The 12,979-nt window shown below is 38.3% G+C and overlaps 1 protein-coding gene across 1 annotated transcript; it reads left to right on the top strand.

Moving 5' to 3' along the window:
* Nucleotides 1-6,788: 6,788 nt before the first annotated feature.
* Nucleotides 6,789-12,130, top strand: LOC139964909 (uncharacterized). The gene is made up of 3 exons (XM_071966965.1): nucleotides 6,789-7,379; nucleotides 10,376-10,476; nucleotides 11,346-12,130. Exons 1-3 carry the CDS (start codon nucleotides 7,102-7,104, stop codon nucleotides 11,546-11,548), a joined length of 582 nt encoding a protein of 193 aa, XP_071823066.1. The 5' UTR covers nucleotides 6,789-7,101; the 3' UTR covers nucleotides 11,549-12,130.
* The last annotated feature ends 849 nt before the right edge of the window (nucleotides 12,131-12,979 follow it).

Genomic DNA, 12,979 nt, shown 5'->3' with positions numbered 1-12,979 from the left:
CCTTTACATGAGAGGTGAAAATATCAAACACGCGGTGATAGAACTCCAACATAGAAGTTTAATCAAGTACGTTATTCCTTCCAGGAAAATTTTCTTAATGTAATCAATCATGTAGTATCAGGCTACATATACCAAATGAAAAGCATACCTGTACTGTTATAGTCTTTTGACAGCAGCTTCGAAACTCGCAATCACTCGTTGAGAAGTATGGTTGTTGCATAGATATAGTCACGTCACAAATTTTGGTCATCAGCGTATATGCAACGTCATCATATACCACTAAGTAAGTAAGCCGGTTTAAAACATTTGGCGTTGTTATGAGGTAAAACTGCGATGGCCCAACGATCAGAAAAATATTGTTGCGTTCTTTTCGACAAATACTTCTTTTCTCTTCAAGTTATATTCGTACCTGCCAAAGAATACTACAGGTTTGTGGTAAGTTAGTTGTGCTTCGAAATCGCCGAAATTTGTAAAGCCTTGCAAATATAACAAGAACTAGTCTCCAATGAACCAACTCCGTTAGGTGTTGTAATCATTCATTGAGGTGTCCAATGTCACACATTGATATCGTTACTCCTGGCAAAAAAAACTTTTTTTGAATAGTGTCTATAGGCAGGTGCGTATCCAGGGGGGGGCGTTGGGGGCGCGCGCCCCCCGGGTAAGGAAAAGAGGAGAGAAAAAAGAGAAGAAAAAAGGGAAAAGGAGGGGGAAAAAAAGAAAAGGAGGAGAGAAAGGAAGGGAAAAGAAAAAGAAAAAAGAGAGAGAAAGAAGAAAAGGAGGGAGTAGAAGAGAGCCAAGACCTCGGGAAGAGAAAGAGGAACAGTCATAGTTAAAGCGCTGATCCCAATTATATACACAGGGTAGCCAGTGACAGATCAAGGATTACGGAGGGGGTGTGCGCCTCACCCTACCCCTTACACCTGCAACTCCATTTTTGACGTTTCCATTTTTCCTCTCTCACTAAGTTTTCTTTATGACATCGCTAGTAATTTCAAAATAGACAATGCTTAGATGCAACTTACAAGGCCTGGGAAGTGTCATTTCCAGCGATCTGGGAGGCATTTTCGGCCAAAATTTTTCTTGTACGCTTCGCGCCAATGAACAGCCTCAAAAAACTGTCTATGTGTGTAGTCAAAGGCGTAGGAGCCCAATTGGATTTGGGGCTGTAACGACTTGCCCGAAAAAAAGCCGAAATTTTTCGCGCGCGTTCAACATGTCGATGTCAATATCATATAAGTAAGCATCGGTCATTACATTGCATGGCATCGTGTACCGCACGGTCCGTGAAAGTTGCACAGTATACCGCCGGATGCTAATGTAAACAACCAAATGTCTTATGTAGATGGAGAAAAAGCATACAGATCCATTTATGTCAAAACTCTCTTTTACAGTAGTAATGTCGGCCAAGCTTACAACTTTATTTTAATTACCAAGGAGATCATTTTAAGCTATTCATTGCTATTTATTTTTCTTTCAGTAGGTGCCCGAAAAAAATGGGAAAAAATTGGTTGCGGGGGGGGGGGGCTGCAGCCCCCGCCTCCTACGGGACCTACGCCTATGTGTGTAGTGTTCGGTTTCGATATACCTGATATTGGAAATATCTGCTATTTTTCATTTCCTTCAACCAAGTTTTATAATAGCCATTATAAGAGGTTGCAATATTTCTACACCAATAAATTAACTGTGTCTGAATTTTCGACAATTTCCCGACCAACATTCTTCATCATACTTTCTTCTACTCGTGCAATTTTGACCTGTCTATTAGGGGTTGAAGGAGGTTTTTATATATTGGTTGTCCATAGATTGAATTTTGTGCAACATTATGGGTATGTTTTCAAGTGATTTTTATTCACGAGAAATGGGAATTCTCAAATTCTCAACAAATAATCGGCTTAAAACCTTGAAAAGTGGGGCTTTCGGATATTGTGGGCCGTGACGTAGAATCGCCTACAAAAGCAATGATCCATAGGACATGCAATGAGGTCGAACATGATGAGTGACTGGTTACAATCTTCAAAAAGGTTATGGATGGAAAAAAACTTTTGGGAAATACTTGGTTCTCAGGCAAAAGTGTACATCTGGTTGGTCATTTTCAAGCCCGAGAAGTGCCATTTCCGGTGATCTGGGGGGTATCAAAACCAGAAATTTTCTTGTACGCTCCGCGCCAACCGATGGTGGCGCTCCGCTTAGATGCTAATTCGCGCGCCCCGGGTTAGAAAATCCTGGATACGCGCCTGATAGGCCTACTAACTGCGTGGACGCACGATATTACTTCCTTAAGGAAAACTTTTACACTAACATATACACTATGTATGGGTTATGTACGTATAATTAAGGATTGATTCTCTACCTGCAAGTTGCCCCATCAACTTCAAACAAATAATGAAAAAATAACAATAAGGAATGAAGGAGGAGGAAGGAAGAAAGAAAGAAAACAGAGACACCATTGTATCTGAAGAGGATTCACTGATGAGTGCTACCAGGCATGTCCCTTGACCATCGTGTGAAGTTCAAGTTCTGTTCAATGTTCGCTTGCGTATCAGTGTTTTTTATCATGTTTTTCATTAAAGTTCTTTTTCTAATTATAATATATCTATATAGAAATCAAATTCTAGCTTCTGATTAAACAAGCCGTTTGAAGTTAAAGTCGTTCCTTAAAGTGCAGTTGTTTCGTTCGTTCTATTATAAAAATTGTAAACGGGGCATTGCTTTACAAGGAAGGGAATGAAGAAAGAAATTTGTATATAACGGGATCCGAACCATTAACCTGAAAAAAAAAAAATTAATGGCGTTTTATGTTGATTACATCATGTATCCATTAGAATTCAGTAAGGATTTTGGGATGCATTATTCACTTCAAATTGGTCATAGGACATGTTATCCCTTCAAAGAGCAGCATAGGAAACGTGTTTATCGGTAAGTAAAGAAGCATGTGTGGGAAATATGTTTACCGGTGAGTAAAGACATTTGTTTACAAGTGACGGCAACATTGAGCTCTCAAAGCATTCACATACTCATGTTGTCATGATATGGAAGTGGAAAGTGGCGACTATCCAATGAGGGTTATATAGTTTCTATCTAGTGAATTATTCTACAACAATTGGGTAAAACTTTAGTATTTTAATTTAGTAAGTCAATGAGGAAATTATGTGGAATATCCTGACACTAGAACTTATAGCAACTCCTTCCAATTTACACGAATTACGTCACACGTCGAGATGACCAATCAGAAATCGAAAAGGCGCTTTTTAATACGGTTAATATACATAACACATTGCCGCCATTTGACTAACTAATACTTACATACTAAATTCGTCACTTTCCAACACACTAGTGCGGGCCAGATACATGTTTTCCGCAAATATCATACACTGTCCCTCCAATTTGAGAAAAATATGATTCGGTAAGGGGACTTAGATGTAAAATGTTTTGCTATCATTTCCATCATTCAACTATAAATTGTGTATATGATGTGCATGCGTTCTTGCATGATGAAAGTAACATGTTCCACTTGCCATCGCAGGTGTGTGCCACTAAACCCAACCCCCCTACCCCTCCCTTGATTGAATCCGCTTCCGGCGCCTCTGTGTCACGCTTAGAGACGGGGTATATCATTAACTGTTAACATTTTCATTTAGATTTGGTGGGAAGGAATTAGTTTAGTGTACACAACTTTCGTCACACGTCGAGATGACCAATCAGAAATCGAAAAGGCGTTTTTTTTACGGTTTATATACATAACATAATGCCGCCATTTGGCTGACTAATACTTACATACTAAATTCGTCACTTTCCAACACACTAGAGCGGGCTAGATACAAGTTTTTCACAAACATCATACACTGTCCCTCCAATTTGAGAAAAATGTGATTCGGTTAGGGCCTGGGCGTAGATGTAAAATGTTGCTATCATTTCCATTACTCAACCACATTTGTGTATAGGACGTGCATGCGTTCTTGTATGATGAAAGTCACATGTCCCCGCACACCCCCACCCTCCTACCCTTCCCCGATTTAACCCGCTGCCGTCGCCTCTGCGTCACGCTAGGAGACGGGGTATATCATTCACTGTTAACATTTTCATTTAGATTTATGGGAAAAGAATTAGTGTAGTGTACTAAGCGTAGGCATATACGAGCAGTGCCATCTACAATGTATGACGTCACTACAAATGCCATTTCTTAATGTTTTAAATAGTGCATTGTTAGGGAAGTTTCGAAGGAGACTAACTTTTCTATGTATCAAGTAAATGAATCACAAGACAGAAGGCATTCTGTTTTTATCAACAGATTGGAATAGTATGAAAACTGTTGAAAAGGGAATTGACATTGTATTCATTTAATGTTAAATTTAGAGAGAATATTTAGATCTGAGATCGCACAGCTTCATACCGTAGAAAATCGAAGTCTTCACATTAGTGAATAACAAACATATTGGTGATTTTTTTTTTGTACCAAACAAAGATTTCATTCTTTCTTGTGTGACATCTAAATCATTTACATCTTACATTTTACAATTGATGCATCTTTCTACTAGCTAAATTCTACAGTAGAAAAATTATTCATCAATACCAAAACTAATACCCTTGTAGTACAAAAACTTACACAATTTAAAAGAAATTATTGCTTAATTAGTTTTTAATTAACACCTACCAAACATTGAGTTCTTAATATTTTGAACCCTTTAATATGAAACACATACATAAAGCATCTTTCTGATACTGGTGACGAAGTAAAGGGGAGGGGGGAGGCGGGGGTTAGGGGCTTGTGGTGGGCAGGTTTTTAAATTCAATAAGTCATAACGTGAAAAATTGTCACAAGTTTAGGCAGGGTGTTAGAGGATTTTGATTTAATGTTTAACTGTTAAGATTTCATATGTGGTATAAACATTTCTTCCATATAGCAAAATTTGAGTTTTGAAATTACATCTGCTTACCGCTTTATATACCCTAAGTTGTTCTCAAACGTCAGTCAGATAAATTGACTCACCGAACGGGGTAAAAACTTCCATTATATTTATTTTGATTGTCACTATTGGACTCCACTTTTATTTGTTTCCATTGTTCTAAGGATAGTTTATGTTAATACAGTTTAAGATCAATTGACCGCCACCAATTTATACCAAAATATAGGAAATCACTTCATTGTCAGCTGTCTTGAAATTATATATGTACAATATAGGCCTACAATAAACGCAATAAACGCAATTACGTAAGGTATATCTATAAAAACATTCTAGGCCAGCCCTACACTATATATGAATATGAACACTTCACATGCCACTCACTATATCATACATATGAGGTAGAAATACTTCGCCTAAGGTGAGAATTAAAATTTAAAAAAATTATTTTGTTTAGAAATAACATCAAGACACGAACTAGGAAAATAATCTTTCATCCATTTGGAGAACTCTGAGAGAGCCTCAGCACATGTAAAGGGTTTTAACACAGCTATATTGATGATTAACGTTCGTTAAATATGACCATCTGATCTCTGCTGAGCTTTATCAACCATAATTTCGTTTTGTAAACATACCCACCGTATAATGAACTCACATTAGTGTAATGCTTTTAATAACAAACGGACATTTCCATCAAATGTTCATAGGTGTAAACGTCAACGCTGATGTGTATGTGTGTGTTGGGGGGGGGGGTTGGAGATGTAGGGTGGGTGATAATATGGAAATGGGGATGCTATAATATCGTAACAATGTTTCTAATGCAAACCATTGCTACGGAAGATTCGCCGCCAATCGCCTGTGACATATCCCTGCTTGTATATACAAACACGAAACGGAAGATTTCATCCAATTTCAAATAAAATAGCAATATCTTTTAATCAGAAAAACATATCCTGTGTATCACTACGTCATATCTACTGTTATTACATTGACGTTTCTTGAAGTTGTTCTGGCTCGTTTGGAGCGGTATTATGAACTGTTTCACGATCACCATTTGTCTGTCCGTATATGATAGTCGAAGAGATTAATAAGGTGTTTTCAGTAACCGAATGTTTCATACTTCACTTTGCATGCCACACATGTGCAGGGAGTAACTAGGCAGCTTGCAATGAAAAACAAATCTAAGCAAAACTCTATTTAACAACACTGTACACGTTCACATTTTGTATACTTCAAAAGACTCTGTTACCGTTAGTTGTGTAAACAAAAGCAGGCAACTTGAATCAGAATTGGAATATAATTGAGTGTCTCCAGTATGTTTATTTTCAATAATTATCAGCGTGATGAGGCACGTTATCCAATTCGACAACTCCATGAGGATTTTCTTAATCGTCATCGCGCTTTTCGTCAACGTCATGGTTAAATGAGCGGTTCACTGTGTCATATTTGTCATCAGATTGGCTTTTATTGAGATTGTTGTCGTCGGTGTTGTTGTCGTTGTGATTGGTTAACGGTTGTGGCATAAAAGCTTTCATATTGTGTTCATAAGTTACAGGTTTACTATATTCAGAGGACCTGGTGTTATTACGATCCAGAGTTCCATCATCACTTCTCAGACCTCTCCTAAACACCGTCTCGTAAAGAACGGTAAAATATTGATGTTCATTTTCGACGTCTTGTCTTTCTCTATACAAACAGCGACATGCAATGACAGACAAAACCACTGCAAGAATTAAAGCAACGCTGGTACCGGCTATGATAACTAGAAGCAGAGTTGATGATGGTTGACCCGGTGTTGCATTATTTCCAGGACCTCCGGATCCAGTTTGCATGTTGATACTTGGCAGCGTTGATGTCACAATTGAGTCACCTACTGTCAACGTTAAAGGCGATATCGCTCGTAGACTTTTTTTAGAGGGCGCTGGCATTTTCGAGGTTTCAGCGAGGTTTAATGGGACCCCGAAAACTCACGTGACCTCGGTGGCAAATTTAGATCAGTGAATAGCACAGGCAAGCGTATGCGTAACAAGCCCGTACCCATGCACACATAATGTTATAACACAGCATTTCAGATTATTGTGCTGTTTACCGCAAAGGATTTTCGTACGCGATAGTTTGTTGTTTGTGTGCCTTTTGAGTAAAGAATACTGTACGATTTTCGTACAAATACATTCGATTAGACTAGAGTATAGTGACAATCATGGAAAAGGGATCAGGGCAAGGAGAATCGGGCGAAAGAAAACGACATTATCCTGGAACGAGCGTAGGTTCAAGTGGAGGAAAGCCATTGTTGCATGGACCTGACAAAAACAGCAGTGCAAAGGAACAACAGCGACGAAGAGATGCCACGAAGATCTATCTTCTACGTTCCTACGTAAACTGGCAAATGGAGAAAGAGCTCTACAAACATGTCCACGATTTGACTTCTGTTAGCAACGCAGATTTCGCAGAACATTTGCTTCAGGATCACACAAAAAGGTAATGATTTGCTAAGCTAGGCTAAAACTGTATAGGGTAATACTAGTACATAGTAGTATAGTCAAGGCTTCATAATTGACGCACCCCCGTAATTGACGCACCTTCAATTATTACTAGCAACGATACATCAGGCCACCTAAACTTTTTGCAGTCAAGCAGAATTACATATTTCATGAGTTTGAAATCATTTCAGCTATTTGCTGACCAAATTGTGGTATTTTTTAAGCTTTTAACACCCTCCCACCAGTTTTGCACATTTTTTGGTCATTTGGAAATCTTACTCCCTAAAAATAACCAACATCACCTCAATATGATAACACTGCTCTCTGGAACCTGACCAGGCTGAGCTTAGAGGCTCAGAGCATAGCAAACAGCATCTAAAGTCAATGGATGTATACTAAGGCCTACACTACAGTTAGCTTTACAACGAATGTGTCAATTTAGGGGTATGAAAGAACTTGACACGGCAGACATTTTGTGGTCAAATTCTGCTCAATTGTACGGTGCATAAGCACAGAACCTTAAATATTTTGAGATCAGAACATTTCTGAGGATCTACACATATGAAAAACACATAAAGTTGAGTGTTTTGGATTTTTCCTTGATAGATATCATTGAACAAATCCTTAAGTGCGTCAATTATGAGCCCACCATGCTACTACAAGGTATTGTCCTAGGTAACTGTCAGTATTGCGAAGTACAGAAAACTGCAAAGTTCGGACACCCCTAAGAAATACACAATTTCACCATGATAGCCTACAAGCGAAAGCCAATATCACTAAAAACTAGGAAGCTACAGTTATTTCCTCTCCAAAATGACCCGTGCGCAAGTATGTACGTACATATCTGTCAATAAAATGAAGATAGTTTTTGGGGTATTTTAAGGCTTAGGTGTTCGAACTTTGCAGTGTCTATGCTATTGTATTTGTAACATACATGATTTGATGAGCCTAGGCTTTGTAACTAGGCCTATCATTCATTATTTTTCCAATGGACCTAGCGTATGCTAACCTTATCATACTTATCCTAGCACAAAATAGCAGTAAGTTGTATTACTGAGTCATCATCATCACTGTTGGTAATGCTTGTCATGAGGATACTGTATAGGCCGTGGCTATTCTTACGACTACTAGTCGTAACAATTATTTATAAACTATTCTTACGACAAAGGCAAATTCAAGTGCAGTAAAGTAAATAAAGCAACTGCGCATGTAGTAGGGGTAACCCTAACCCTAAATATAACCCTAAACCTCAATCCTAACCCTAACCGGAAGTTATTGCTACTCCTCGTCGTAAAATTAGTACTCCTAATCATAAAAAATAGCAACTGCCCATGCGTAGTCGGAAATTATTCTTACAACTAGTCGTAAGAATAGCCACTTTGTACTGTATACAGTTGAAAATTAAAATATCCTTCCTAAAGAAGACTGACAGGGACTGGGGGTCTTTAGTTTCACTCCTCATACCATGGAAAGCTGGGCCTTCTCATCACCAAAAAGTAAACTGTTTTTTTGCCTTAACAGATTGATGGAAATATATTTTGTAACCACTAGGCCTAGGTGATCTGTTCATCCCCACCCCTCCAGGTTCTTAAATTGTTATCAGCTGTCCTTGTTTGAGGAATAATTCTTGTGAATGAGCATTTGAAAGAAAAGCCTCACCTATGCCCAGTCATAATTAACTAGGCATATAACATAGGACTAAGGCCTATAGTATTAGTAATAAGTATCTGAATTTAGTGTTCATAGTAACTGTATTCCCTAATTTTGTAATATACACCAGTGAGGAAGGCCTACTGTGCTGTACAAGTACAACCACATGAACCTGCAATTTTTCCTATAAAAATAATGCATCTACTATACATAAATAATTTAGAATCACTACTAACTGATTCACATGTTTTCACACCGCTGCGTATGCAACTAGACCTTATGTTTTTCTAAGGTCAGCCACAGCCAGCATATATGCAATCAAGTTTTAATGGTTCATGTGGGCAACAGGGTGTTATACTGTTATCTACTGACTGTCTGTCCAATATTCCAGCAATCATGTGTACATTTCTGTGTTTGGGATTTTTGAAGGAACCCAACTGCTATGCAAGAAATTAGGTAAATAAGCCTCACAAATTGAGGGACCATATTAGTACATATTGCTATACCTTTATAAACCTTTATATAGCCATGCCTGGAGGTAAGAAAGTACCAGTTTTTTTTGTGTAGGCCTGATGCTCATACTTTATGATGCTGTGCTAAGTTATCATATTTTTTATATATAGTCAGTACTATGCTTGTTTTTGTTCAGCTTCTTGTGAATGATCTGATGTTTAGTGTTCAAAAATTATAATATCTATTAAATTTGGTGGCCGAAACTATCTCTTGTGGAGAGTAATCTAGCGTTAAATTAATGGTAGTCTGAAATCAAGCTATTCATGTAAACAGGAATTTTTCACAATGGTGTCATGGAGTAAGCTAGCATCTCAATTCTCACACATGAAACCAACTGCTCACATAAACAGGAAGTTTACACAGTAGGTAAATAATGAGTGTACATCAAACTTTGATCAAAAGACTGGACATCTTTTAGCGATATGAAACCAATCAGTTCACTAAGACAGGAAGTTTACATAGTAAATTTTACATTGACATGTGAGCTCAAGTTGTTGGGCAAGCAGTTGGGCAACACAAAATTATCCTTACAATTCTTGAAAGGTACCGTGGTTTATGGATATGTTGAAGAAGAGTATGAAAGAATATCTCATCCTTATCTGGGTTTAAATCAATGTGGGTTAACAATATGTTATTATTGAAATCTGCCTAAGTGTTTGTTACTTTTCTCTTTCATATTTTTTCTTGGGTAGGTATGATAAAAACATGTATGTTTGTAATGATTTGGTCATTACCAGATTCATTACGCATACAATTAAGCTTGGGGTGTACAGTAAAATTACTATTTCAGTTATATGATTTACAGACAATTTTTTTTGTTTCATTGTATAGGTTTCAAATGCATCTTTTCCGGAAAGATGCTGAAAGTCAAACAGAGGCATTCTCAGCGGCTGTCACCACAGAAAGATCAGTTGACACTCAGAAAGGAGAAGGTAAATTTATATGTTTATCCTTGCATGAATTACAGACTGGAAGAGCAGTGCTAATCTTATCTGATCTGGTGTGATCAGAAAAATAATACAATTTCATTCTCATTAAATTCCAAAAGAAAAGAAAAAGATGGTAGCATATTGCTCATCCACTAAAAAGCATACATGTGTATGAGAATTTATAAAAGTAAGTGGGCCTGATATTATCAGGATCTTCTTTAGAGGCAAACTGACTAGTAACAGTAAATTAAAGAGACACAATAGAGCCTGGAACAGAGAGGACATGGTGAACACAAAGAAAGAAGTTAATGGTGTATTGAACAAAAGGAGTCAGTGAAAGCAGAGGTATTTAGATAAACTGTGGAGTACAAAGCGAGGATTAAGTAAGGAGAGAGGGCAAATAAACTATAGCAGAATACAGAGATGGAGCAGGATAAAGTTAGTCATGTCCTTCCTGCATATTGAGCCCATTCAGTTGAATGGTGCTAGGGCACTCCGTCCACTCTCTCTATCTCTGCTGTGGTGTACTGTGTCTGAGATGGTTAGTCTACGAAGTTAGTTACCTGTTGGGACATGTCTTTAATGGTATGATTGGGGAGCTGAAAGTGTTCCCCTACTGGAGTCTCCATTTTCATGGTATTGACTTGTGACTAGAACTGCTTCTTGAGGGTGGTCTTGGTTTCACCAACATACTTGTAACTTCAATGTCCTCTAAACTCAATGACACCATTTAAATTGAAATATCAGTTTCCAGTGCTGCATAAGTGTGATAAGTTCTAAACAAAAGGTACTGTATATTTTTAGTCACAGCCATAGAAGCTATAGCAGGATACTTGCAATCTAGTAACTATTGTTTTATGTAATCTCTACAGATACTCCTGATCCAGTTACTTCAACACCTCTCAAGAAGCCATCTGCCAATGTTCTGTCCAATGTCACCAGTAGGATTAGATATGGAGCAGCATGGGAGAGAAACCTCAGACTATACGAATACACATTGCCACATTTACATGATCCTGAACAAAAGAGATCATACATATGGCAGGGGCAAGCACTTTTCCCAGACTTTTGTTGACAGGTTGTGCGACATTCACAAACGTTGGATTAGCAGCTAATGATACATCTGCATCACCAGATTGAGATAAATTGCTTTCGTCCATTTTGTTCGATAGTAGCTATGACTGTAAATCAGGAGCTTGGCCACCCTCTAAGTCAAGGTGGGCAAGGTTGGGGAAATTCAATCAAGGAGTAACAATCAGAGAATGGCCAGCTTTATATTATTGTATATAGGCCTACACGCACAGCGTGTATAAATATCTTTATCGGTTTATTTATACTGGTGTTCATTTCCGTTGCCAGGAGGGGATATGATTTGAACGTGGGGGAGGGTGTGGGGAGGGGGTCCCATTTGAAGTGTCCAAACGATGCTAATCTTCACATCTATCTTCTTGAATCTCATGTACCCCTATCGACACGATCAATCAGTCCTGTCTCTCACCTCCTCTCATGCACTGGTGTATTTATTTCCTGGCAAGATAACAGTTAGGCATAGTAAGGGTCAGAGGTCATCACAACTTAAAGAGTTGTGCGAGTCCCTGTGGTCTCTTACATCCTGGTAGCAGTAGAGAGAAGAAGCCTAATAGATCAGAAACCATAACCATCTTCTGTTGTGTCTTATTTTCCAGCATCCTTGAAACATTATATCTTTCCCCTTTGATTTGTTGATGTCATAAAGCTGTATTTATGTTGTGCATTATTTAATTCCAGTATTTAGATTGTATATTCTTCTTGTGTATTTGACAGTATCCCAGTGATCTCCATTTATCTGCTCTTGGTTTTTTTTTCTCTGTACTTTCATATCATATCTATCTCTACCCATAGCCTCCATCTCCACATTTTCTTTACATTCTTCCTCCATCCCTTCATCTGTCTTTCACTCTTTCTTTTTTGACCTCTTTCCTCCCCTCTGTTTAACCTGTATGTTTTAGTTTGCCAACTCCCCCCCCCCCCCCGCATCTCACCCCCAAAAAAGTTCACAAGGTTGACAAGTCTCCCTGTGCTAGTCCCAAGCTATACACCCTTGTTGTGGTGACCATTCAATATACTTGCGGATCAAATGGAAAGCCCCACCCCCACCCCTTATTCCCAGTGTAATGAATCGGCAAATGGAAGATTATTCGGAGTTGTTCCTGATGGTTCAATGATCTTATAGTCAGGCATAGGCCTATATGGTTCTCTTTGTCCTTCATTGCCGTCGAAGTTTGAAATGAATTAATCATGCTAGGAACTTCCGGGCAATGTTTAATTTTCTGTGGCAAGAAAAAAAGCTTCCCCCAGTCTCTCCTGGTTGACTATATAGAGCCTGTACGCCTATATGGTCACACAATAGTATAGATAAGTATGATCCATGCAGACAGCTAGTATATATTTTTTTTAATTCAATCCAATTTCAGTTAAAGTTTCGAGTTGTAATTCGAGTCAGTCGAGATGAGGTGCCCCATGGTGG

The sequence above is a fragment of the Apostichopus japonicus genome, chromosome 23 (genome assembly GCF_037975245.1).
Source record: "Apostichopus japonicus isolate 1M-3 chromosome 23, ASM3797524v1, whole genome shotgun sequence".
NCBI classification, from domain to species: domain Eukaryota; kingdom Metazoa; phylum Echinodermata; class Holothuroidea; order Aspidochirotida; family Stichopodidae; genus Apostichopus; species Apostichopus japonicus.
This window is presented reverse-complemented; position numbering and strand designations above follow the sequence as displayed.

Coding starts and splice junctions, on each gene's coding strand:
- LOC139964909 (XM_071966965.1), top strand. CDS start 7,102: ATGGAAAAGGGATCAGGGCAAGGAGAATCGGGCGAAAGAAAACGACAT. Junction 7,380..10,375: donor CTTCAGGATCACACAAAAAG/GTAATGATTTGC, acceptor TTCATTGTATAG/GTTTCAAATGCATCTTTTCC. Junction 10,477..11,345: donor TGACACTCAGAAAGGAGAAG/GTAAATTTATAT, acceptor TAATCTCTACAG/ATACTCCTGATCCAGTTACT.